The sequence below is a fragment of the Xiphophorus maculatus genome, chromosome 6, assembly GCF_002775205.1.
Source record: "Xiphophorus maculatus strain JP 163 A chromosome 6, X_maculatus-5.0-male, whole genome shotgun sequence".
NCBI lineage: Eukaryota > Metazoa > Chordata > Actinopteri > Cyprinodontiformes > Poeciliidae > Xiphophorus > Xiphophorus maculatus.
In genome coordinates, this window is record NC_036448.1 from 10,052,613 (window position 1) to 10,079,969 (window position 27,357).

The 27,357-nt window shown below is 37.6% G+C and overlaps 2 protein-coding genes and 1 long non-coding RNA gene across 6 annotated transcripts in view; 1 reads left to right on the top strand and 2 right to left on the bottom strand.

Moving 5' to 3' along the window:
• Window positions 1-6,030, bottom strand: part of LOC102229576 (myosin-7-like) — a 28,313-nt gene extending 22,283 nt beyond the window's left edge. The window contains exons 1-17 of the mRNA XM_023335994.1: window positions 5,878-6,030; window positions 5,078-5,286; window positions 4,735-4,878; window positions 4,460-4,616; window positions 4,356-4,383; window positions 4,159-4,270; window positions 3,247-3,339; window positions 3,101-3,164; window positions 2,904-3,002; window positions 2,713-2,816; window positions 2,490-2,628; window positions 2,261-2,379; window positions 2,028-2,177; window positions 1,773-1,943; window positions 1,386-1,695; window positions 681-760; window positions 380-585 (exon numbers count right to left, since the gene is read on the bottom strand). Of these exons, the coding sequence (XP_023191762.1) occupies window positions 380-585; window positions 681-760; window positions 1,386-1,695; window positions 1,773-1,943; window positions 2,028-2,177; window positions 2,261-2,379; window positions 2,490-2,628; window positions 2,713-2,816; window positions 2,904-3,002; window positions 3,101-3,164; window positions 3,247-3,339; window positions 4,159-4,270; window positions 4,356-4,383; window positions 4,460-4,616; window positions 4,735-4,878; window positions 5,078-5,278 (2,177 nt within the window). The 5' untranslated portion in view covers window positions 5,279-5,286; window positions 5,878-6,030. The remainder of the gene's footprint in view (window positions 1-379; window positions 586-680; window positions 761-1,385; window positions 1,696-1,772; window positions 1,944-2,027; window positions 2,178-2,260; window positions 2,380-2,489; window positions 2,629-2,712; window positions 2,817-2,903; window positions 3,003-3,100; window positions 3,165-3,246; window positions 3,340-4,158; window positions 4,271-4,355; window positions 4,384-4,459; window positions 4,617-4,734; window positions 4,879-5,077; window positions 5,287-5,877) is intronic.
• Window positions 1-10,530, top strand: part of LOC111608977 — a 35,834-nt gene extending 25,304 nt beyond the window's left edge. The window contains exons 1-3 of one of the 3 annotated variants that reach the window (XR_002752945.1): window positions 473-558; window positions 7,936-8,078; window positions 10,443-10,530. This is a non-coding gene — a long non-coding RNA (uncharacterized LOC111608977). The other 2 variants (XR_002752943.1, XR_002752944.1) reach the window with 2 other exon arrangements.
• Window positions 10,411-23,958, bottom strand: LOC102232954 (myosin-7). Of its 2 annotated transcripts, none has more exons than XM_023335993.1 (39): window positions 23,909-23,958; window positions 23,781-23,820; window positions 23,462-23,677; window positions 23,225-23,368; window positions 22,975-23,131; window positions 22,856-22,883; window positions 21,178-21,283; window positions 21,006-21,098; window positions 20,865-20,928; window positions 20,681-20,779; window positions 20,483-20,586; window positions 20,198-20,336; window positions 19,992-20,110; window positions 19,706-19,855; window positions 19,433-19,603; window positions 19,046-19,355; window positions 18,869-18,948; window positions 18,552-18,757; window positions 18,336-18,459; window positions 17,908-18,044; window positions 17,563-17,818; window positions 17,227-17,469; window positions 16,956-17,132; window positions 16,693-16,838; window positions 16,506-16,596; window positions 16,034-16,423; window positions 15,818-15,944; window positions 15,566-15,684; window positions 15,291-15,487; window positions 14,885-15,068; window positions 14,558-14,723; window positions 14,340-14,464; window positions 13,947-14,255; window positions 13,663-13,866; window positions 13,287-13,583; window positions 12,968-13,072; window positions 12,670-12,765; window positions 12,401-12,535; window positions 10,411-10,526 (listed from the first exon to the last, which is right to left on the bottom strand). In XM_023335993.1, exons 3-39 carry the CDS (start codon window positions 23,660-23,662, stop codon window positions 10,506-10,508), a joined length of 5,820 nt encoding a protein of 1,939 aa, XP_023191761.1. In that variant the 5' UTR covers window positions 23,663-23,677; window positions 23,781-23,820; window positions 23,909-23,958; the 3' UTR covers window positions 10,411-10,505. The 2 variants fall into 2 exon arrangements, with proteins under 2 accessions (XP_023191761.1, XP_023191760.1); XM_023335992.1 differs by having other exon boundaries at window positions 12,356-12,535.
• Window positions 23,959-27,357: the final 3,399 nt, after the last annotated feature.

The window sequence follows — 27,357 nt, forward strand, 5'->3', positions numbered from 1 at the left end:
ATGTCTTTGGAATAAAATGCTCAACTTCAACTACCACTCATATATTGAGGTTTGTTAAATGGTATTCCAAATATTTTGTAAAACCCAATGAACTTCAATTCAACAATAGAATTTATGAAGAAAGACATACTCAAAGAATATAAACAGTCTGGGACAAATGAAAGTTGGAAAAGAGTTTTTTAGGTCCTTTCACTTTGAAGCAACACGTACTTAATAAACTTTTTTGTAGACTAGTGTCGTTTGTAATCAACTAACCCAATAAGAGAAGTTTGATTTATGTAAATTATGTTCAAAATGCAATATTTGTAACAAATACATCCAAATATGGTCATTTTTGTTCTTTAGTATTTCTATGTCTGACTTCTAATCAACAGCAAACCTCTGCTTGAAGTCTCCATAGAGGATCCTGTTAGGGAAGCCTTTCCTACAGATCCTGATGCCTTCCAGGACACCGTTACAGCGTAGCTGGTGCATCACCAGAGGATTCTCCATGGCCCCAGGAGTCTTGGTCTCGTTGGGAATGATGCAGCGTACAAAGTGGGGGTGGGTAGACCTCAGGTTGGTCATCAACTTATTCAGGTTCTCCTGAAAGCACATGTTTATTGTCAATGGATGTCTCACATCCACGTAGATGGTGTCTTTTAGCTATTTTATGACTGTTAAAATCAAAATAATCTTACCCTGTGCAGGGCAGACACAGTTTGGAAAGATGAACCTTTCTTTTTAGTCCCACCTTTGCCCTTTCCTCCAGATTCCTGAACTAAAAGTTATTAACACAGTATTAAATAGAAGAAATAATAAAAACCATATGTAGATGTATTGTTTTCAAATGACCCAGTTGAAATAAAGCAAAAATGCACATTTCTGCATTTTCTCCATGTCATACTTATTACCTATCCACCCATTGTTTAAATTGGTGATCTCCATAGCAACTCATAATGTTCATATTGACACAGAGGAACAAATATGCTAACATCTACTGATGCCCAGACATTTATCAACAGTTTAGAGTACTTTATTTTTTGGCTTAAAACTTCTTTTATAATTTATTTGACACCATATCTCCATATTTTAGCATCATGAATGATGATGAATCAAATTATCATGTTTACATATATTTGTGTGCCTAAAGTTGAGTTAATATCATTTAGTTAGATTCGTTAGTTACCATATAATAATTTTGTTTGTCTGATGGAATTCTGCGTGAATGGTCACATGACAAATACGTTTCACGTTTGAATTTGATTCATTATTAAGATCTTTACAAGCAAAATGGAGCCAAAAAACCGTATATGTCCTTATATAAAGGGCCATCTACTAGGCCCCCTTATTTAATAATAATATGTGTTTTAAAAGGAGTAACTCATACCTGACCAAATACATACCTGAATCAGCTCCTGCATAATTTGCAAAGAGAATACCAAGCAGCTTGAGTGTAGACTTCTGGTACAGCCCAACAACAGTCTCATTCAGAGGATCCTTGTTCTTCACCAGCCAGTTGTTGATATTATAGTCAACAGTTCCAGCATAGTGAACCAGGGCAAAATGGGCCTCTGGTTTGCCTTTGACAACTCTAGGCTTCTGGAAATTGTTTGATTTTCCCAGATGATTGTCATAAAGCTTAGCTTTAAATGTAGCATCAGAGGCTTTGGGAAACATGCACTCCTCTTCGAGGATGGACATGATACCCATGGGCTGAAAGGGTAATAAAAGTGGTTTGAAACACAAATGACCTTTTACTTTCTCCATATTTTTGATATTCTGATTCTCACCTTTTCAATCAGGTCAATACAGGCCTGCAGATCCATACCAAAGTCAATGAAAGTCCATTCAATTCCTTCTTTCTTGTATTCTTCCTGCTCCAGCACAAACATGTGGTGGTTGAAGAACTGTTGCAGTTTTTCATTGGTGAAGTTGATGCACAGCTGCTCGAAGGTGTTGAACTGGAGAGATATTGAGAGTAATTAAAAATGAACTCTTAGAATAAAAAACTCAACAAGTATGCATTGATTCCTATCTAAACTCACATCAAAAATTTCAAACCCAGCAATGTCCAGCACTCCAATGAAGTACTGGCGAGGCTGCTTGGTGTCAAGAGACTGATTAATTCTCACCACCATCCAGAGGAACATCTTCTCATAAACTGCCTTAGACAGGGCTCCAACAGCATAGTACACCTCAATAAGGGCATGACAAGGACATTTGTTAAAACTAAGTAATGTATCATCAAATTATACTCATAAAGCATATATGTCTTTACCTGGGCAACATTTTGTCCCTTGGTGACCCACTCATTCCCCACTTTGACCCTTGGGTGACAGAGACCTTTGATGAGGTCAGCAGAGTTCAGGCCCATCAGATACGCTGCTTTGTCAGCATCTTTGGAGAATTAATGGCATTAATATTATTCAAGGCTACCATCCTTGTTTGAGCTTGGTAACATGTTGTGTCATTGACTGTAAACGGTTTAAAAAGTAGAAATGTCTTACCTTCGGTGCCATCAGCCTCTGCCTGCTCCTCTCTCTGCTTGTTCTTAAACTTCATGTTGCCATGATGCATAATAGCCCCAGTAAGCTTGTACATACTGTTTTTTTCTTCTTGAGTGAATCCCAGCACATCAAAAGCTTCCTGAGTAAGACATGTTACAGTGGTGAACTTTGTAGTTGACATTTAGTGTTGTTTAAAAAATGTTTGTCAGAATGCTCATCGCACATCAGTAGCCATCAGCTCCTCAGAGTCATTGATGGAAGCTACTGTCGTCTCTCCTTGGGAGATGAATGCGTAATCATAGGGGTTGTTGGTGATGAGTAGCATCTCTACATTGACACAATTAAAATATAGTTATATCAGTAATGTTATACTTTAGAAAACATAATTGCTTTGAATATGTTGCCTACACTCACCCAGAAGTTCAGGTTTTACTTGAGACAGGATCTGGTAGAAAATGTGGTAATCCCTCTCAGCTCTGAGCTGGTAGGTGACACGTGACTTTTCCAGAAGATCTGTTGGGAAAACAACTTATTATTCTCAGCAAAAATAGGCTATCATTGATGTAGTCACGGTATGTAGTATGTATGTAGTATGTAGTCACGGTACGTACAGGTTTCAATGTCAGCAGAGGCAAGCTTCCCTCTATTGTCAAAGTGGATTCTGATGAATTTACCCTAAAAGAAAAAGAGTTATTGAGTTTCTTGACTTTATATCAGAAATGACTAATTCAAGATTAGTCATTTCACAGTCACTTACAAATCTGGAGGAGTTGTCATTCCTGATGGTCTTAGCATTGCCAAAAGCCTCCAGAGCAGGGTTAGCCTGAATGATTTGATCCTCCAGGGTGCCCTGATGCCATCAAACAAACTCACAATTTCAGATTTAAAACAGAATAAAAAGCTCTCGTTGACATCTGTGACATTCTGAATGCACTGCATTTTTCTGATGTATAATATGTAAATATTAATACAAAGTGTATATAAATGTAAATATTCATATTAGTTGTGGGACTCGATTAAAATTTTTAATCGAGTTAAATACAGGGTCTGTAATTAATAATAACAATTAATCATATTTTAATCAAAAACTATATATGGACAAAATAAGTAACATTTTCAATTCAGAACCCTTTATGCTGCTAAATTTTTGAATAAATAAATATATAATCTCAATGAGAAAGATATTTATTGTTTTTAATCTGTTATGTCTGTTATTTAGGTTATTCAATCATCAGATTGGTGCAAAGTGCCATTGTACCCATTCAGCTTTCAAGTGTTTATGGAGTCATTGGTCATTCATGTATTTAAAAAAACCAACTGTGTAGACTGTGAATGCTGACTTCAACGTCGGGGACATCTGTGCTTGCAACATGTCTTTCATTGAGATGATATTTTAGGCTTGAATAGCTTTGGTGATATGTCAGCTCCTTTTTGAACAACTTGCAGTCAACAATAGTCTTTTCCAGCTTCAAAATTGTCTTTTGAAGCAAAAACTAACCTATTGGATTGCACATAAAAAAAGCAATTATTTGTATAAAAACTTTTAACACATTAAAATCTATCTCATTAATGAATTAAAACTAGTGCATTAAGTCCCAGCCCCAAAATATATATTTTTTTATTGCAGCAATTTTTAGCTAGAGCTTTTTAGTTGCATTTTTAAACAAACCTTCTTTTCACTTGCAGCATCTTTCTTCCCAACACCAGGCGCAGCAGCAATGCTGGCAAAGTATTGAATGACACGCTTGGTGTTTACAGTCTTTCCAGCTCCAGATTCTCCGCTGTGTAAAAGATACAAGAAAGGTTTCCTGTCAAGATCTACAACTTAGTACCACTGAAGAAATATAAGGTTGCAGTCTGACTCACGTAATGAGGATTGACTGGTTTTCTCGATCTGTCAACAAGAAATTTTAGCAATAAAGTCAAAATTGTCATAAGGGATGTGTGAACAAAATAAGGGGTTTCTGTACCTGCCAGCATGTACTGGTAGGCATTATCAGAGATGGAGAAGATGTGAGGAGGAGCTTCACTCCTCTTCTTTCCCCTGTAGGCAACAACCACCTCTTGGTTGTAGACTGGCAGCCACTTGTAGGGGTTGACAGTCACACAGAACAGCCCAGAGTAGGTCTGCAGGTTAACAGGTAACAATAACATAAGATAATGAAATAATTGTCTTATTGAACATATCTAATAGACTGCATTTCCCTGCAATGTTAGTTTGTACATTGAAGTTGAGCTTTCTTACATAGATCATCCACGCTGCATAACGCTCTTTGAGGTTAAACAGCACAGCTGGCTCATGGAGGAAGGTGAACATCGCCATATCTTCAATTTTATCAAACTTTGGCGGGTTCTGAGGATGTACATCGCACTCCTTCACTGTGACAGTCTGTAAAAGAAAACAACAAAAACTTTGTTTTACATCTAAACTGAATCATCAGCATCATAATATCTTTATTCCAGACATGTAAGAAGGTCCATAGTAAAAAGATAAAACAAACAAGATAAAACATGTTAAAAGTAAGAATCAAACACCTCTATGAATTATTGATTTTACACATTTTAGTACTGAATATAAATTCACTTGCCTTTCCAAGTTCTGTATCAGCAATGACTTTGTCACCATCACGACTTTGAATGGTTGCTTTTACGTACTCAACCTCTGGGTCAGGTACGAAGCACTCTCTCTTCATGTCAAAGGGGCGAGTCTGGGCCTCCAGACGCTCCCTGTCTGATTTCCTTAGAAAAGGAGCAGCAGTCCCAAATTCTGCCATGGCGGCATCACCCATGTTTCAACCTGGTTTAAAAAGTAGCCTTCTTTAGATTGTCAAAATTATGTTAAAAAGTCACTGTTGAATGTTTCTGTAAGGACTTGTTAAGACGGCAATCTTATTCTCTGACAGGATTAAAAATTGGATATCATATGTCAAGTTACAGTTTTAAAACTGATTAGTCATTTGAATTTATGATTATTTATTGCCGTGAGATCAGTTTTTATATATATATATATATTAGAGAATGCTCATTTTTAATTGCTTGACTTGTTTTGAAACTAGGAGTCAACAAGGAAAGTTGCTTCTAAAAACAATAATACAACTTAACTTTGAATTTCTAATTCATCTAATATAACAAAAAATGTATTTCAATCATATTGTCATCAATATTTTTCATTGTACAATAAAAATCCTTTTGTAGCCAAAGCTGGTTTTTACCTTGGGTGGGTTAGACTTCAAAAGATCAGAATCAGTCAGAAAAACAAAAACCAAATCAATTCATGCTAATAAAATCACCATTTGTTATTCCAAATGAAAGATTTTGCATTTATTTGAAGGTTTAACTAGGTTAAGAATCAAATTGTACCAAATAATGTTAACAATGTTTATCTTACCTTTAACTCTTAACCTGTAAGCACAGAAAATGCTCAGTGCCGTGTCGGACAGAAGCCGTATCTCCTTAAATAAAGCCTGTTGATCCACCAAATATGGCATAAATATTTGGATAAAGATTGCACATAAAAAAAACGTCCTATTTGGGCAGGATGGACTGCTGCTATTTGTTGCTGTAACCTTGTGTCAAACAAGGCGAGGACAATACATGGTACAATGAAAGGGGAGGGCAAAAGGTGGGGATCAAGGACAGGGACTCCTAATTTAATCATGTGAAATCATATTTAATTTCTTCATGCTATTATTATAGATTTATTGATGGTTTAATTAAAATGTTTTTATTTTGGAATATAATTCTGTTGGTATAAATAATTTCTAAGATTCATTTAAATGGAATGTTTGCATGTTTTACCTTCCTCTAGCTTGGGTTTGTTTAAACCTGAAATCTAAATGTTATTTTCATCTTTTTTATTAACTTAATATGCTAATATCTATTGGAGAAAAATATGAGATTTTATATCGAGTGTATCTTTTTAAATTCACAAATGTTTTAATAACATGCTTCAACTGTGATAGTGGACTAAAATCAAGGATTCCCTCTACTTTCCTTCACTGTCTCTATTAGTGTGCTGAGTAGGCGTGTTTAAAACCTCACACAGAAGAATGATGGACAAGGAGGGTTAATGACAAAGATTAAGACCAATTTGTTCCTGAAACAATGATTGTGGAAGAGATCTTGACTTGTTGGCCCTGTTAAGATTCCTAATCTAAAAGATAAACTTCAGCAAAGTAGAGCGGCATCCAAAGTCACTGCTGAGACAATGAAGAATTGCAGCTGCCATTTAGTGAAATCTCTGGTCAGAGACTTTAAATTATCACTCACCACTGTTCTGCCCCGCAAGGTCTACACCCTTTGTCTCATTGTATCATGGCATTGTTCCCTCTCCTTTGGCCTTGTGGACAAAGATAACCCTGTCAAATTCTTGTCTAGATTTTTCCTCTGTGACTGTGAAGGACAGCCTTTGAGGGCAGTGATAAAGTTGAACTGCAACTTTATGTCATGATAGATGTGAGGAAGCAGGTGCACTACACTGAAAACGCTCTCTCTGGCAAAGAGAGAATGTATTCATATTTCTTACATTATTTTAAAAATTGTATTGCGTAATATTACAGTTCAACTAAATTAGTATTTCTTTTCTGTTTAAAAACTGAAACTCAATTAAGCAAGATTTAAACAATAAATCTTGCTTCTGGATTTCCCTCACAATTGGTGGGATTGACCTAAGAAGTAGTCACTTAATACAGCCTTCTTGTGTTTTGAATACAGGATATGATTTTATATGTTACATTATTTTTTGAATTAATAAATTGACTAAATATTGCTTTATGTTTTTCAAAAATTGAAATAGCACAAATTAATTTAATTGCACATGTGGAGTTTTATTGATGTGGACTGATATAAAAGGAAGAAGTAAGATGTTTAATGTAGCCTTCTTGTAGTTTGAATTTATGTAAGAACTTTTTTGGCCTTTACAAATGAGGATCCTTTCACCTGTTTAAGTGGGTAGGATTATTTAAAAAGTTTTGAAAGATAGAAATCTTCTGACTCCATCATACTTAGTTCTGTGTTGAAGTGTGATGCTTTGCGAGGCATCAGTAAACAATGCAAACGTCTTTAAGAATTTGATTTCATGTTATTGGATTATCATTCTCAGCTGTTTCCATCCCATTGGAAATGTTAACTCATGTCACCCCACTGACTTTCATTCCAGCTTCAATCTATAACTCCTCTTAGGTGGCTCCAATTGTTCCTAAGCTGAAACAACAAATGGTGTCACCTCAAAATCCATCTGGTTTTAATATTTGCCACAGTCCTTGAGCCTTTGTAAACATCGCTGTCCTATGTATTAAGCAATTAACAAATTAAAGCTTGTAATACAATTGTAACAACATCTAAATGCTACTATGGACTCAGGGGGACATTTAAGCAAACATTAGAGAGATTTGTTTGTATTGCATGGATGACAAGATTCTTTTGTTGTCCTGTAATCTTTCTGTAGTTATTGAAAATCTGTGGAGGACGGAGCCATGTGAGATACAGATCAAGCACTCGGTGCCAACTTGCATCCATCTTCTGCCTCACTTCTTCATATGCTGACAGTCTCTCTGTGCCACTTTGTACAGCTACAAAACCCGAAGGAAGGTAAGCTGACATTTACCGATAATGCTACTTGAGCATCTTGGCATACCTGCATGCTTTAAATTAGATATTTTATTTATTAAGGTGATGTTCCCATTTTAACTAAAATCTGTTTCCCAAAACAAAAATGTAGCTGATTGCTTACTAACTTGTTGCAGTAGTGATTGTTATGTTTGATTGGATGTTGCATTGTACATCTTTCAATTAACATTAAGAAATACAGCACTATTGAATTAGCCCTTAAATAATTGACATATACTCTTACATTTTCAGAAATATAAATAGCTGAGTTAGAAGAGCATTACTTTGATTGTTTTACTGCAAGTGTTTTTTATTATTTTACCAACATCATGAAGTAATATGGATGGAATGATATACATTCCCTTTGTGCTAAAATTTAATGCCTAAGAATACTACTATATATATATATATTTGCGTCACAAGACTTATTTAAAATTTGTTAGTGTTTAATCTCTTTATAAATAAAATCATTGTATTTTTTTCATTCACAGTCCAGCTACATTATATGTATGTTTGTTACAGTATATCTAGTTGTCACAAAGATTTTCTGATCCATATGTCTGCAGCAGACGAAATCAGCATTGTATAAACATGTTGTACTGTATAAATGTAAAATGTTTTCAGTGCAAAATAAATGTATCAAATGTTTGGTTTTTTAAGGACGTATACAGCACCTTAGATGCTTGTATTATCTTCATCTGGTTTAACGTATAATTTCGCCCCTTTTCTCTGTGAATGTAAACATTACTGGTATACAGGGAGAAAAATGAAGTGAAGTTACATCCCCAACTCACCATGGCTTTTATTTGCCCCAATGTTACTAACACTCCAGATCTTCTTCATATTACTCTCATAAAGGATGTACGCACCTGCAGACATGGTAAAAACAAAATGCCCCCTCTCAAATCAAGAGATTTAATTCCTAGATATCCTGTTTTACGAGGTTCTGAAGCTACATTAATCTAGTATAAAGTGTACAAGAACGCACTCCACATCATTTTAAACAAAGAAAAAGCAAAAAAGTTTGTAACAAACACAAAGTACACTCCCAATTCTTTAGATACATATAATTAGCCCTAAAATTTAAAGTTACGTTTATCTTTTTCCCATGAAAATAAGGAATAAGGATTATTTGGATCCTTATGTAACAGTAAATCTGTGCTTTATATTAATTAAATACTTTGGGGTTTTTTAGGGGGAAGTGTGTTTGGGGGACCCTAGGCAGTCAGAAAATATCTGCAACACATCTTGTCAACACAAGGGGGCAGAATCTGACCACTTACTTCATGTCCCTTTTGTTTGTGAACATAGGGCATTCATTAGCTGTACAAAGATGGTAAATATTTACCTCTATTCAGATTGCTACATCCATTGTTTTGTCATAAACTGAAAATGGAAAATCTCTTGAGCTTCTTCTTGCTAGTCTTCCATAAAAGCCAAATTTGTGGAGGATATTACCTAACAATTTTCCAGTTACAGATTCTCCAGTTATCTTCTGCTCCTTGTTCCTTCTTTAATTATTGCCCAGCCTGTCAGTTTATGTCATGATCTTTAGGTCTTTAGGTTTTGACTTCTTTAATATTATTTAAAAGATCTTGTCTTATATAGTTAATTTCCCTCTGAACACATTTCTGTGGGTTCCTTGTTGTTAGTAAGGAATTGCCTTATTAGTTCATTCCTTTATGTTTAGTTTCTTAGCTCTGTCGTTTTGCCATTATGGATTTATTGGATCAATGTTAGTCTCATCCCCTGGGTTTGTACTGTATGTATTTGTTCTCCTCAACAGCCTCCCAATTAACTAATTACCACACATGCTTTCAGTGTCATTCTCTCTTTCCTTTGTATATAAGCTCACAGGTCTTCATTGTTCTTTGCTCCCATTCCTCTTCCAGTACTGCATGTCTTACTCATAACCATGACTTGGTAGTTCATGCTCAAACCTTGGGACATTTTGTTCCTGGGTTACACAGCTTTCAACCTCTCAATGACTTTATCTTCAATATGTCAGCTGTTTACATTCGTATTCATGATGTTGGTTGTTTATTAATGTGGTCTGACAAACCTTGGATGTTAAATACGGAAATTAAATAATACACAAATCAACAGTATTTATTCAGTGACTCCTAAAAGCAATGGAATACACTGTTGGTGTAAAGTTCTCCAAATACATTAAAGATTGTGGCTTAAGCATAAAGTGCGTACTCACTGGCCATTTCTATATTTTGTAGTTTAAATTATGCTATTGGTATTCTGTTGGTCAGGGTTGTCATTGAACATTTTTTTCTGCTTAAACAATGAAAAAAGACTCCTTTTGTTAATTTGAATGCATTTTGCTTTATTCTACAGTAACATTGCAGACAAGGGGGACATCACAGAAGATCCCAAAGGTCTTAGGTGGCCATCACTGTTTCATTCCTCATCTAGCCCTTTCTGTGATGAAGAATGACAAAAAGGGAACAATAAGTGATGGATTAGTAACTAAACATTGAGTAAATTCAGTAAGGGTTACACAAAATGGCCCACAGAGTTTGAAAAATATGTGTTGTAAAATAATCATAACATTGTTTTCGTTACTTTCTTTGTAATTATAGAATGTCTTTTATTGAGGCACAATGTCTTAAGTATAAATTGTTTCACTGAAAATAATGTAGAAAGTTATGGGACTAGATAATGCAGATCATAGTGAAAATAAATGAAATAAACACACAGTACTGAAGAGAAGCAAATTTATGTTACACAATATCTTTTTAACAACATTTTCCACTGCTAATCTCAAGGGTAATAATTTAATCCGTCTAAATCAACTACCTTAACACATATGTGGATAAGTATACTAACACATTGAATGCTGTACTAACTGCATGAAAGCTATTAATGCAAAAAGACTAATGAAAAAAACAGTTGGACAGCTGCATGAAGTCCTGTCGCTGACTGTTTTCTGCTCTTTCTCATCTTGTTTTTACCACCATCTAACTCACTATCTAGCCAACACTCAGACCTGTACTTGAAAAGTAATCATCTAAAATATAATTAGCTCCACATCTAAACCAGATGTTTTCATACACTGTGTAAAAAGATTAATTTTCTCTCACTGTCTGACAATGAATCTGACTAAGCTGTTTCTGGTTTTTGTCAGTTAGGTTAAACAAAATGATTTTTCCTTTATTTAATAATAATGATAACTAGATTTTTTGAAACGTTTTTCTTTTTTATTATTACTTCTTTCAAAGTCAAAGCTTTACATGCCACAGGTTTAGTGTGCATTTAAACATTAGGAACGCCCAGGTGACCATTTGGACTTTTGAAGTTCTAATTGGTTAGTTCACAACATTTTGTTCATCCAAATCATCCAAAAATATCTAACAACATTATGTAATATACCCACAAGTGTGGTTTAGTCTTGGGTATGATTTCCAGATGCCTGTATTCATTTGTTCAGAGGACTACATATAAATATAAACACTTTCTAATGTTCATCCTTAGAGTTGTTCAAAAGAAGGCAGGTTCCAGAAAATGACTGAGAAGCCCTTTGGAAGGATTCCCGAAACATCTACCCAAAATGTAGAGTTTAAAGCCAGTCCCACCAAATAAAGGACGTTTATTTAAACTTTGGATTTTAAAGAAAATAAAATTCTGAGAAAAACGCATATATGTGTTATATTATTTTGGCATTTAGATGGTAGAAATTGTTCTGATAAACATAACTGATCTAAAACGGAAACAATTGAAGGTGATTTATTGTCAAAAACACTTAGAGAAAAACAATATTTTTTATGAGTTCAGATTTTAATGGCCCATGCTTGCTCCTGTTATGAAAGTACTTACTTCTACCATAAGTTCAATATAAACATTCTTTTTCTTAAAGTGTTACAAATAGCCAGATAAAATTCACTAACACTGCTCATTAAACAAGAAAATCAGAATAAAATGTATCGGTAAAACAGACTGGTCTGATTTATTTCGTTTCATTTTTTTTACACACTCATTCACAGGCTCACTCTATCACTATAATTAAAACTTGGCCACCTTGATAAATATCACTTAAATAATTGTTTTTGTTGATAATTACTGAAATAGATGTCAAAATATATTAAGTGGGTGTTTTTGCATGTAGTTAAGGTATTTTATTTACACTGATTTCAAGGAAAAATGTCAGTATTTAACCACAGAGTCCATTTTTTACTTGTTCTTACTCTTAGTATTGAAACTGCAGAAGCTAGAAACACTGCATTCAGGAAAATAAACAAAAAGTGCATTACCACATTGAATTATTTTTCGTGCTCAAATCTGGAGGAGTCTCTGACCTTTGACCCCACATCGCGGCTCTTGGCACGGAGCTTGTTGACCTGAGACTCAGCGATGTCAGCTCTCTCTTCAGCCTCGTCAAGCTCATGTTGCAGCTTGCGGAACTTGCTCATATGAGTGTTGGCTTGCTCCTCCTGCAAGATACAGCAACATCGCACTACTGAGCAAGCGCTTTAAGGTCTCTTTTGCAGAAAACTGTCAAACACTGAAGCAATAAAGCACATGCTCGTCCTAAGTCTACCACATTTCTAGGAAATCCCAAACTTACAGATTCCTCAGCAGCTCTTTTATATGCCTTCACTTTAAGCTGCAGTTTGTCAACCAGATCCTGCAGACGTGCAACATTCTTGCGGTCCTCCTCGGTCTGCATAGATCATTGAATGGGAATGTAAAACAGGATTTATGAATACTACGTTCTCTTTAGTCTGATTCTTCTTGTCTGAATGTTTATAGTCTGATTCTTCCAGTAGATGGAACATATTTAAACTCTTTTAAGTTCAATTAAAAATTCTTGGTAAAGATGGATCCTTACTAATTGTACAAATATTTCCAAATTGAAATTTTACCTGGTATGTGAGCTCCTTGATGCGTCTCTCATATTTGCGCATTCCTTTTACTGCTTCTCCACTTTTCTTCTGCTCTGACTCCACTTCGTTCTCAAGTTCCCTCACCTGGACACATCAGGACATAATATCTTTATTTTCTCTGTTGTATCAAGAGCAAAGGAGATAAGTGTTACACACACACAGCGTTTGTCCAGAGTGGAGAAACGCTGTAAATCTATAAAAAATGTTTTATTTAAATAACAGGTACATAAGGGTTCAGTCATAAATGGCTCATTGTTTCAGCTCAAATTTGTATTATATGTTCAGTGATTTCACTCACCCTGGCCTCGAGCTTCTGGACCTGCTTCTTGCCTCCCTTCATGGCGATCTGTTCAGCTTCATCCAGACGGTGCTGCAAATCTTTGATGGTCTGCTCCATGTTCTTCTTCATGCGCTCCAGGTGAGCGCTGGTGTCCTGCTCTTTCTTCAGCTCCTCTGCCATCATGGCAGCATCAGTGATGGCCTTCTTGGCCTTCTCTTCAGCATTTCTGCATTCCTGCAGCGCGTCCTCTACTTCAGATTGAAGCTGGACTGTATCACCCTCCAGCTTCTTCTTCTGGTTTATCAGGCTGGTGTTCTGCATGGTTTCAAAATGAGATATTTGAGAGTTTGTGATACAAACATTGAGTGTTGTTACCTTTGAGATGTAGTCTCACCTGTGAGTGCAGTAGCTGCACCCGCTCACTAACATCCAGCAGCTCTTGCTCAGCAAGTTTGCGGCTTCGTTCGGTTTGCTCTAAAGCGCCCCTCAGTTCCTCCAGTTCTGCCTGAAGCAGGTTGTTGCGTCTTTCAACAATGGCCATGTTCTCTTTAAGGTCATCATTGGCCCGAACCGCCTCATCCAGCTGAATTTGGCAATCCTTTACAGAATGGCATTAACCACATTAATGCATATAGATAGTTTAAGAGTAGAAAGTGAGCTTATTCTGTTTTAGTTTACCTTCAGATGTGCATGAACAGACTTGAGTTGTTTCTGGGACTCAGCTGCCTGCCTGTTGGCTTGGCTAAGCTGGATCTCCATCTCGTTGAGGTCTCCCTCCATCTTCTTTTTCAGACGAAGGGCTTCATTCCTGCTGCGGCACTCGGCCTCAAGAGAACTCTGCAGGGTGTCGATTGTCCTCTGCAGGTTCCTCTTGCACTGCTCCATTTCCTCATCTTTCTCAGCCAGTTTACGTTCAATATCAGCTTTGATTTGGTTGAATTCCAATTGGGCCCGTAAAATCTTGCCCTCTTCGTGTTCTAGGGAAGCCTGGTGGGAAGAAATGTACAGAGGTTTACAGCACATAATGACGTTCTTTTGAAATACCTTTTATCCCTTAACAAAGGTATATACCTCCGCTTCTTCAAGAGCAGACTGAATCTCACTCTTTTCTTGTTCCAGCTGTTTTCGAAGCTTTTCCAGCTCATGGATATTTTTTCCACTCTCACCAAGTTGCTCAGTGAGGTCAGAAATTTCCTCTGTGTGACACCAAGCAGAGTAAAAACATTGGGTGATATAATTACACACAGAACATTTTTTCAAACTTTTGCATGGCAAGCAGTACATCTGACCCTGCAGATTCTTGTTCTCCCTCTTCATGGTCTCCAGATGGTCCAGAGACTCTTCATAGGAGTTTTTAAGTTTGAAAAGCTCAGTGCTCAAAGCTCTTGCCTCTTTCTGGGAGCTTTCCAGCTCACACTGAGATTCTTCATATTTCTGCTTCCACTCAGACAAGACCTGCAGAGGAAAGACAGGTGAACAATAATCATTATTCTCTTTACTGGAAGAGAACTTGAAGCGTAATTTAGTCATATCCACCTTTCAACATTAGCTAGTCTACAAAGAAACCCTACATATATTGAATCTACTTCATGGTATGTAAACTAACAGGACTTTACCTTGTCAAAGTTCCTTTGCTTCTTGTCCAGAGCAGCAGCAGCAGCATTAGACCTCTCCACATCCACCATGAGATCTTCAATCTCATTCTGCAGCCTGTGTTTGGTCTTCTCCAGAGAGGAGCACTTGGCATTCACTGCTTCAACAGCCTCCTCAGCCTCCTGCAGACGCTGAGCCAGCTTCTTCCTTGAGAAATTGTCATTAAAAGCATTTAATGAACCTGAAGTTTGATAAATAATGCATAAGAAAATGTAAGCACCAGTTGCAAGGTCATCCAACAGACAAACTTTTTGATCGTCTTACATCTTAGTAGGAACATAACACAAACAAAAAGCTGATCTGCTAGACGAAGTGAAATGTCTGTTTTAGTATTGTGTTATGGTTCTAGATTGAAGCTCAACGTCTTACTTGGCTTCCTCCAGTTCCTCAGTTCTCTGGATGGCATCAGTTTCGTACTTGGTTCTCCACTGAGCCACCTCAGAGTTGGCCTTGGACATGCTGCGCTGCAGTTCAGCCTTGGCCTCCTGCTCCTCCTCGTACTGCTCCCTGAGGAGGTCACAGTCATGGCGAGCAGACTGTACCGCATGGGCTAGTGCATTCTTGGCCTGTTACCAAAAAGTAATTATGCAACATGTGAAAATTAAAGGCACTGGATAGTCTGTCAGGCCCAACATTTAATTTACCTTTGTCTCCTCTTCAAGCTGCCTCTTCAGATCTTCAATCTGTTGAGTGTAGGACATTTTTCCTCTTGTCAGCTGAGACACTAATGAGTCCTTTTCCTCCAGCTGCCTAGAGAGTTCACCTAGGATTTTTTTTTAAGTGGTAAAAATTGTGTTAATGTTTCTTTTGGAACTTGTACTGGACTATAAATTCTTTGAACTTAAACATTATTCAGACAAAACATTTTTCTTTGTTTATTCACAAAGACACTGTACCATTTTCTGTTTGAAGTTTTGCTTTTTGCATGTTGAAGTCATTAATGCAGCGTTGCGCCTCTTCAAACTTGGTTTTGTATTCGTTCATTTGATCTTCAAGAGTTCTGCAGGTTTTCTCAAGATTGATCTGAAATTTCAGAAATGAATACAAAATATAGCATCTATCTTTTGTATGTACCATTTTCATAAATACATATGTGAGTAGCATTAGTTCACCTTGGTCTTCAGAATGTGCTCCATATTGGAGACTACATCATCCAGCTCCAGTCTAAGCTCGCTCTTCTCCTTCTCCAGCTTCTGCTTGACTCTCTGCAGGTTGTCGATCTGTTCTCCCAGGTCAGCAACAGTGTCGGCTTGTTTCTTCCTGAGAGTGGCAGTGGTGGCTTCATGGTGCAGCGTGGCCTCTTCGAGGTCTCTGCGGAGTTTCTGGAACTCAGCCTCCCTCTTCTTGTTCATCTCAATCTGGGCGGCTGTGGCTCCTCCAGCCTCCTCCAGTCTCTCACTGATCTCCTCTAACTCTCTAGCCAAGTCTGCTCTCTGCTTCTCCACCTTGGCTCGAGCAGCTCGTTCTGCCTCAAGCTCTTCCTCCAGCTCTTCAATGCGGGCCTGTTGGAGGATAATTCTTATGTTTACAGACTTTATTCATTGTTTTGCCTACTTTTCAAATGTGTTATGGTCTGTTGATTACTTGAAGTTCTTTCAGTTTCTTCTGAAGCTGAATGGCAATAGCTTGCTCATCCTCAATTTTGTTATTCAGTTGACTTAGTTCAAAGTCTTTCCTGTTTTGAAAAAGCAAAGTTATAAATCCACCATACTAGGTATATTTTTAGATTATTCTTTGTTTGGATCAAATAAATTGTTCAAATATTTTTTACTTTTTGAGACGCTCTTCAAGTTGTTGCTTGTCATTCTCAACGTCCATAAGACTTTCCTGGGTCAACTTTAAGTCTCCCTCCAGCTTTCTTTTTGCTCTCTCAAGGTCCAGTCTAATCTTCTTCTCTTGCTCAAGAGATCCCTCAAGCTGAAAATTATCAGAAAATTACACAATAATCTTTGTTATACTAACAGATGTATACATTAGTTGGAATTCTGAACTAATTCGGAATTAGTTCCAATTAGTTGACCATTAAAGTCTTACATCGTCCACTTGCTGCTCCAGCTTTGCCTTGGCCTTGGTCAGAGTGTTGACTTTGTCTTCCTCACTCTGTAGGTCATCCAGGGTTTGTTGGTGAGCTTCCTGTAAAGCTTTTTTCTCCTTGGTCAGCTTGGCAATGATTTCATCCAAAGCAGCCATCTCTTCAACAAGGTTTTTTACCTGTAAATGAAGCAAATAAGAAAATTAAGACTTGGATTATGGACTAAATAATTCCTGTTTGTTTTAACTTTAATAAAAAGTCACAATTCCGAACCTTGTTCTCTGTTGCGTGTTTCTCTTTCTCCACTTTTGCCAGAGTTAGCTCCAAGTCATCAATGTCCTTCTTCAACTCAGAGCATTCATCCTCCAGCTTCCTCTTCTTAGCAGTCAGTTCAGCATTTATTTCCTCTTCATCCTCCAGTCTCTCAGAAAGCTCTTTGACTTTTGCTTCCATTTGAATTTTGTGTTTGATTAGCCCCTCACACCTCTCCTCTGCATCAGCAAGATTATCTTGCTCCTAAATGATTATATTTATAAAATCGGTTGAGCAGCAACACTCAATATAAGTATGTTATGTCTTATTGAATACACATGATGCTGGGAGACTTACAGCTTGGACTTGGAGCTGCAGGTCATTTTTCTCCTGGAGAAGAGAGACAGTTTTCTCCTCCAGCTCTTTTCTGCGAGCTTCAGATTTTGCATAGGCCTCTTTCAGTTTCAGGAATTCTTCCTTCATGTTGGCCATCTCTTTTTCTGCTTCAGCAGATCTCAGGAGAGGTTTGATCTTGAAGTACAACTTCATCCAGGGCCAATTCTTGACCCCCATGAAGGCGCGGATGTTCCACTGGATTACGAGTAGTGCATCCCTGTAAAAAGATAATTGCTGCTGTTATAGTAATTTTCAAAGTTGTGAAGTTCTTGTATTTAGTGTTATTTTAAAGGTCCCAATTCATACCTTCTTTCAACAATCTTCTGGAATTCAACTCTTGCAAGTAAACCTCTAGATCTCGCCTGGATTCCAGTGATAATGAGTGACAAGCGATCATCCCTCATCTCCTCCAGTTGACCAAGAAGACCAGCTTTAAAGAACACCTTTAGGGACATGGAACAAGATGTAACTATGTACTACTTATTAAGATACATGTACAATGTATTTGTAACCTTGGAGAGACAACTCTGTCTTACAACCATTTTAGTTATGACAGTTTGAAATTGTAAATCGAATACATCCCAAAATTGGAATAGGCTTAAGAGTGTCATCTTAAACTTCAACTATATAATATATTAATATATATGAAATCACTACAAATCATTTTCTGCAGTCTACTGAATGGGAAATACAACATTTGGTCTGTAGTTCTGACTTTTTAATGTTTTATTTACCTTAGTGTGCCCAAACTTGTACTGGTTATGATCGATATCAAGAGATCCAAGAAGTTTTTCGGCTCCCTTCCTGCTGTCAATGAACTGTCCCTCAGGGATGGCAGCAGGATTCAAGATACGATATCTGGGAAGTCATATATTTGTTAGCAGGACATTGTAGAGAACAACTCCTGGGTTGTACTAAGGTAATACCCTTTGGATTTACTGACGTAATACCTCTGCTTGAAGTCTCCATAGAGGATCCTGTTAGGGAAGCCTTTCCTACAGATCCTGATGCCTTCCAGAACACCGTTACAGCGCAGCTGGTGCATCACCAGAGGATTCTCCATGGCCCCAGGAGTCTTGCTCTCGTTGGGGATGATGCAGCGTACAAAGTGGGGGTGGGTAGACCTCAGGTTGGTCATTAACTTATTCAGGTTCTCCTGTGCATGACATTAACTACAATGCTGAATATTTAGTCTGTGTTAACACCAACATATCTGAGTTACTGAGTGGAAATCAGTTTTGACTCTCAGATATTTGACTTTACTTACCCTGTGAAGGGCAGATACAGTTTGAAAAGATGATCCCTTCTTCTTGCTTCCTCCTCCTTTGCCACCTTTTCCACTTTCAACTATTTAGCATTACAAAAGTCTATACATTAGACTAATAAACACAGAAATAACTTTTTCAATCTTTGTTCTGAAGGTTGAGCTATAATGTCCCTTTACCTGAATCAGCTCCTGCATAATTTGCAAAGAGAATACCAAGCAGCTTGAGTGTAGACTTCTGGTACAGCCCAACAACAGTCTCATTCAGAGGATCCTTGTTCTTCACCAGCCAATTGTTGATATTATAGTCAACAGTTCCAGCATAGTGAACCAGGGCAAAATGGGCCTCTGGTTTGCCTTTGACAATCCTGGGTTTCTGGAAGTTGCTGGATTTTCCCAGATGATTGTCATAAAGCTTAGCTTTAAATGTAGCATCAGAGGCTTTGGGAAACATGCACTCCTCTTCGAGGATGGACATGATACCCATGGGCTGAAAGGGTAATAAAAGTGGTTTGAAACACAAATGACCTTTTACTTTCTTCATATTTTTGATATTCTGATTCTCACCTTTTCAATCAGGTCAATACAGGCCTGCAGATCCATACCAAAGTCAATGAAAGTCCATTCAATTCCTTCTTTCTTGTACTCTTCCTGCTCCAGCACAAACATGTGGTGGTTGAAAAACTGTTGCAGTTTTTCATTGGTGAAGTTGATGCACAGCTGCTCGAAGGTGTTGAACTGGAAGTTGACAACAATATTCTTTAGTACTCATCCTTCTTACCAGCATTGCTTTCCAGTTGTTGCACATATAGCAAAATTATATGAGCAGATTAATCTCACATCAAAGATCTCAAATCCAGCAATGTCCAGCACTCCAATGAAATACTGGCGAGGCTGCTTGGTGTCGAGTGAATGGTTGATTCTCACCACCATCCACAAGAACATCTTCTCATACACTGCTTTAGCCAGAGCTCCAACCGCATAATACACCTAAAAATAAAGAAATGCAAACTTAAAAAAAACATAGTAATGTTCATATTCCAGTGTGCGTAGTCTATGCATGATATGTTACGTGTCTCCATATAAATGATAGAAGGTAATTTAGCTTGCTGTGTTTAATTCCTACCTGTTGAACATTTTGTCCCTTGGTGACCCATTCATTTCCTACTTTGACTCTTGGGTGACAGAGACCTTTAATGAGGTCAGCAGAGTTCAGGCCCATGAGGTAAGCTGATTTGTCAGCATCTAAAATTAAAAACATGAATTATAGATTAATTAATATAATTTTCCTAACAGTTTACGAGTTTACAAATTATAGAATTCCTCTCTCACCTTCAGTGCCATCTGCCTCGGCCTGCTCTTCACGCTGCTTGTTCTTAAACTTCATGTTACCATAGTGCATTATGGCACCAGTCAGTTTGTAAATGCCATTCTTCTCCTCTTGAGTGAAGCCCAATACATCAAAGGCCTCCTGCATGAAATTTTTTTTATGTTTTATTACCTATGGGACTAAGTATTTGCTGTATAATATTAAGTGTATATAATACCTGCTATAAAATACAGTACAATATTATGTGTCAAATATTCTAATTACTCTGTAAAGTAAGTCCTACTCACATCAGTTGCTATCAGCTCTTCTGCATCATTGATGGAGGCTACCGTCGTCTCTCCTTGGGAGATGAAGGCGTAGTCATAGGGGTTGTTTGTAATGAGGAGCATTTCTGTAAAGTAGGCCAAGAAGATGACTTATAACTACATTATGCAATGATGCAAAATCAATTTGTACTGATTTGAAAATCTGATGTTTTTATTTACCAAGCAGCTCAGGTTTCTTCTGAGACAGAATTTGATAGAAGATGTGGTAATCTCTTTCAGCCCTAAGCTGAAAGGTTACTCTGGACTTCTCTAGCAGATCTGTAAAGGCATTTGCATCATGTAGGTTGAATGAGTCATTTTTTTATGTAAAAGCAAACTTAAAGAAAAAGAAGGCACCACTTACATGTCTCAATATCAGCTGAAGCCAGCTTTCCACTGGCTGCAAAATGAATACGGATAAATTTTCCCTAAAATACAAGATGACAAGAAAAGTTATGTTGTGATTTATGCAGTGGGAGAAGAGTCATTACAGAGAGGAACTTACAAATCTGGAAGAGTTATCATTTCTGATGGTTTTTGCATTACCAAAGGCCTCTAATGCCGGGTTGCATTGGATGATTTGATCCTCCAATGTACCCTACCAAAATGAAACTTACTGTTAAAGAAGTGAAAACGTACGTCCAAGAGCTGACATTCTGCAATTTCAGAAGTATTACCTTTTTCTCAGAGCCTGTGTCCTTTTTCCCACCTCCAGCTGCAATGCTGGCAAAGTACTGAATGACTCTCTTGGTGTTAACAGTTTTTCCAGCACCAGATTCTCCACTGAAGACACAAAGTAAAAGGCTTTATTAGGTGGAAAAGATGGCATCCAACACTATTATTAATAACACAGATTCACATCCACTGTTATCAAACTAAAACGAACTAATCAATGTACTATATATTATACGGTTGCTTGTAAACATGTTCTTAGCCTTTTTTAAAACATTTAATCATTTCACTTTCACAACCTTCTATGTATTTATCGGGATTTTGTGTGATAGACCAACAGAGAGTAGTGTATGTGAAGAGGGACAGGAAAGGAGAGGAAAATGTGAAAGGAAAATGTGAAACATGTGCCATACATTAGTACATTTGTTGGCAACCAACTGCATTCATTAGACACCTAATCAGTAAGTGAAGTTTGCCTCTGTATAAAAAAAATCTTGGTATAAATATAACTGGTCTGGATAAAACTTCCGAGGACTTGTTAGAGATCACTATTGAACAAACACCGACATGTTTATGGAGGCGCTTAAAGCCGAGGTCATAAAACAATCCCAGGTTTGGACATCTCACAAAGCTCTATCCAGACCTCAATCCAAACTCTGAAAGCGCATAGCAGGGATGCAATCCTACCAAGACATGGTTGTCTATCTAAACTCACAGGCATGTTGAGAAGGGAGTTATTTAGAAGCAGCCAAGAGACCCATGGTAATTCCATGACAGCTGCAGAGATCCACAGCTCAGCTAAGAGATTTATTTGACAGGCTAGCAGGTAGTTGTGCTCTGTACAAATCTGGTATTTATAGAAGACTGTCAAGAAGACAGAAAGCTATAAGAGGTCATGTTAGTAGTTTGCTACAAGCCATTCAGAGGACATCATAAACATATCGTCAGTAGAGACCAAAATTAAATGTTTTGTCCTGCATTCAAAGATATTGTGTACTGGAAAAATGACATCCCATCCTCACAGTTACACATGGTGGTAGCAGCATTATGTTATGGGATCAGGATCTGAGCATCTGATCAGAGTTGGAAAGCTGGATGGAGTGAGCTACAGTTGAGCTGTTTTCAGCAAACCATATCCATGTCATACAGTGGCCCAGTCAAAGTTCAACTGAAATTTAATTAAGGAATTTCTGGCAGGAGTTGAAAACTTATGTCTAGAGACAATCCATGCAATCTGATTGAGCGTGAGCTATTTTATGCTAAAGAACAAGCGAAAAGTCTGTAGCAGCTTTGCGAAAGGTGTAAAGCTGCTACAGACATATCCCAAAAAACTAGGAGCCTAAACTGTAGAGAAAGTTGGTTCTATATAGTATTGGTTAGTGGGAACTACATACTCCACCTTTCTGATTTTTAGTTGTTTTAAAATCTAGAAGGTCTATCACTTAAAATCCTTGTGAAATACAAAGAACATTGTGCTTTATTGTTATTAGAATTGAAAAAGTGCAAGGTGTTTGAATGCTTGAGGAAGGTACTCTGTTCCTTGCTAAAGATTCTTTACTCAAGATTCGGTACCAATCACATTTTTTTGGCTAAAATAAAGGCAGAAACAAGAGCAGAAAATCTACATTTTACCAAAGTTATGACAACATGGTATTTTTGAGGATTCCAAATGAATTAACATACGTGATGAGAATGGACTGATTTTCTCTGTCTGAAAAAAAGAGAAGAAAGGATTACTGAAGGGCTTACTCTTTTTGACCCTCACTCAACTGAAAATGTGATGCTCATTGAAAATAAATGACCTGTAAGCATGTACTGGTAGGCATTGTCAGAGATGGAGAAGATGTGAGGAGGAGCTTCACTCCTCTTCTTTCCCCTGTAGGCAACAACCACCTCTTGGTTGTAGACTGGCAGCCACTTGTAGGGGTTGACAGTCACACAGAACAGCCCAGAGTAGGTCTGAGAGAATTTGAAATGGAAACATTTTTTTTAAATGATCTGAATTTGGATTGGTATATAAAGGGGTGGAAAGTTAACCTTTTTTCCACTTACATAGATCATCCACGCTGCGTAACGCTCTTTGAGGTTAAACAGCACAGCTGGCTCATGGAGGAAGGTGAACATCGCCATATCTTCAATTTTATCAAACTTTGGCGGGTTCTGAGGATGTATGTCACACTCCTTCACGGTGACAGTCTGAAAAATCAACAGAGTTTCTGTTAACAAGCTGCTTTCACTGGTGGAAAAAAATAAGCTGCCTTTAAAGCAGCATCACTTCTGCGTACTGACCTTCCCTTTCGCTGTCTGAGCAGTGACTTTATCACTGTCACGACTTACGATGGAAGCCTTTACGTATTCCTCATCGGGGTCAGGAACAAAACATTCCTTCTTCATGTCAAACGGACGGGTCTGGGCCTCCAGACGCTCCCTGTCTGACTTCCTCAGGTACGGGGCGGCTGCCCCAAATTCTTTCATGGCAGCATCACCCATCTTTCACCTGGGCAACTAAACAACAATTTCTCTTAATGCATCTTAACTGCTTGCGTGTTGCAGGTAAAGTAATTTTCTCTAATATATTGTATTGTTTTAAGTTTTCAGATGTTCTTACCTTTTTGACCACTTCCTGGAATACTGAGGTGAAGAAGGCCCTGAGGGAAGAAAAAACAAATGGGAAGAGATAACATCAGTAAGGTTTCCATATCTAGCTAAGTCTGGACTTTTGTCTTCATACCTTACCTTGAGATAGAATGGTGACCTGTTGGGGGCTTCCCTGTGACTTCTCCTTTTAAATAAAACCCCTTTGCCTAATATGGAGGAGAGCTTTAGGGCCAGGAATGTTATTGTGTCTGTGTTTGGTTAGGGGGTTTAAGACGGGAGGGGGTTAATGAGTGGGAGAGCAGTCCAGAAATCAGCGGGTCAGGGTCTTATCAGAGATGGGGTCCCCGGTGAAGCCATATTAGGCACTGCATGTACTGCAGTGATTATTCATAAGTATCCCCAAGCAGCCAGAGACTAGAACTAAACCTTTAAATAGATACAGGGACTGATTCCCCATGTTTATCCCTTCCAAAATAACAGTTCTGCATAGAAACATTTATTTATGTATCAGAAGTTATTTTGAAAGGCCGAGATACGTATAAAAAAAGTGAAAACAGTTAATATTTAAGCAATAAAATATAACAAAGGCTAAAAATTTATTTATACAGTGTTTTTCTACTGGTTCCAAGTGCCACTAGTAAAAAATACTCTAAATAAATGTAAAAAAATGTAAGTGATAAAGATTTTTGCAGAAAAGTAAATGTTGGTTTATAGTAAACTCTAAGTAACTGCCAAGCAACTCAGAATCACTTAAATTGCATAAATGAAATTGATTAAATACATTTTTATTTAGCGCGTATAATTAAAAAATAAAAATGAAAGTAAAAATAAACATTTTAAGAGTTTTAGCAGTAGGAAACAGTTTCATTGTTGACATCTGTTGCTATTAGGACAAATAATTCTGTACATGTTAATTACCGGTGTTGTTTTTGAAACACAAAGGAAGATGTACATTGTTTCTGGGGAAATACTTCAGTGAAATATCTCATCTATTGGTGTCCATTACTCTCAGGGCTTAAGTGGAGTCCCAGTGCGGCATGAGTCACACATTGTCTTTGGTTATTACAGAGTGGATGGACCTCATGGTAACAACAGCAGTCATCACGTAGTGAGTGAGTGGGTCTAAATAAAGAACATTATTCTGAAAGATTAACCAGACAACAAGAGCGATGCGGCACAGACAAAGGTCTGTCACAGGTGGACATGCTTTGGATTCTCTCAAAGGCAATAAATATGTTGAGCAGTGAGGAGCTGGAGCAACATGATGAGCTCCAGTGTCAAAGCAGGAGCCTGTTTGCATTATCACGGTGAATCTAGAAAAGCTGGCCTCTTAGTTACAGGCTTGTTGACATAGCATTGTGTTTTTTCGTGGACAAAGATAACCGTGTGAGATTCCCGTGGAGAACCGCAGAGTGTGGAGAACAGTTAGGATCCAGCTTTTGTCTGCATGTAGGATCAGCTGTTTCTCTGTTGGTCTAAAATGGCTCGAAACTGACAACCGAAGCCTCTTCTGATTCAATTCCAACATTTATGATAATTTATGCATCGATTCATCATTCATTACTTGGACTGCATAGCACATTTAGCTACTTTGAGCCATATCTGCAGCCTCTTCAAAGGTTAAGAGATAAAAGGAGGGTCAACGGCTGCTGACAAGTGCTGAGATTATTTCCATTGTGACAACTTCGCCGGGCCTGCTCCGACAGCTGGCGCCAGCGTGCCAAATGGAAGCGAGAGAGTTCATGCAGTCTGCCAGCAAGCAAAAATAACCCCAACATCACACATCTGATGTCTACCCTTTAAATAAGCACAATTTGATTTAAATCAACATGATTTAAATACTTTTTTTATGTCACGACAAATCTACACTGTCATCACTTGTGTCTAATTGAATAAAAACATTACAGGGTGGTGTGAAGAGCAGCTTGAATGTGTTTGTCCCCAACTGTAAACAGATACCTCATCAACCTTGGTCCCAGTTTAACTTACAATTAGGTACGTTATAAAAGTTATTTGTTAATTTAGGATTTCTATTATTTGTAAAATGGCAAAGAGTTCTGCCACTTAGACACTATATATCATTAACTTAGTGCAGACAATAAAAAAGGTTAATTATAAAAATCTAAAACCTTTTACTTCAGCTTTCAGTTCAACCCAAACTATCGTCTAGCTGCAGAGACACCAAACTGTTCCTTTTTGGGTTCCCCCTTTATCAGTGTGAGCTCTGATATCCTGTTAATCTTACTGATAAGCCCTCCATACACGCCCCTCCCCTGTGCTGTTTGTGGTTCGCCACTATGAGCAGAGGTGTAAATATGTCTTCATTAGCGGGTAGATACCTGCTTGTCAGCCAGAGGAGTTTAGGAGAGGACATGTAATAGGAGAAGACACAGGGCTTCCTGAGGTTCACCCTATAGGAGTCTGGGGTCTCCTCGCTCGCCTCCTCCCACTTTATATCATTGCAGAATTTCCCACTGTAGCATCAGAGAGTCAGATATGAATAATGGCCAGAAAGCCTCTGGACAATCAGGCAGAATTAGCTTTTAAATCAGATAGAAGTCATCTTTGTTTCTATATGACTCCATACTTTTGAGCTCAAAATAAAAGGGGAGACGTTGTGCATTTGGTTGTTAAAAATGAATTCATTATCTTAACCATAGTGGCCTAAGGTTAAGGTTAATAAGGTTTAATTTATTGTATTGTTTCTGCATACGTTCCTGTTCCTGTTGACTTATTTCTGGTACCTGGAAATAGATTATTTTGTACTGAATCCAAGAACTCCTGTCCAGTTCTTCGTAGGAGCATGCAGATTTTAGCCGTGATCCAGTGACCAGCTGCAAGTGATCATGTGTGAAATTATGGTGGATCTACTGTACGCATGAGCACCAGTTTATGGTTGACCTCTGCTCAAGCTTTTAGGCTTTGGTTGACTCTAATTTTAGTGCAGGACATTTGCTTTGTCTCTTAGCTATATCTGCACCACAGCTTTTCAGTTTTTAGTTCAGTTTTTCATTTTGCACTAAATCCCATGTCCCTGTTTTTTTTCTGATTTACGTCTACACCTTGCCCTCCTGTTGCATCATCACCAAAACCTGGTTATAAGTAATAAAAAGCTTACATACACACAGCATGTACATGAATGTTTTATTAAATTTGAGCATTTTAGGATGCAACACAGGAAAAATCAACAACAAAAGCTCAAATATATGCAGACACCCACACAAATATTGCTTCTTGTCATTTATGTCTAGAGTTAATTTAAATGTGTTGGTTTTGGAGGAGGGACTTGGCTTTTATTCTTAATCCAAAAATGTCAAGTATGGTGGTGATATCATTGTGCTGTGGGTGATAATCTTTTATATTCATACTGAAAAAATAGACTACGTATGTAGATCTGGGAAAAGTATGACATAAAAAACTAGTACGAACCGTGGAATAGAGCCAGTGCATATACTTGAGATGGTATTTATCATTTAGATTATGTGTGAAATCAAGAAAATTAACAATTTATGGAAACAAACAAAAGCCCAACATAAATTCAGCATTCAGGCCTGTAACAATGTTTAATTCAATCAATTTGTTTATTC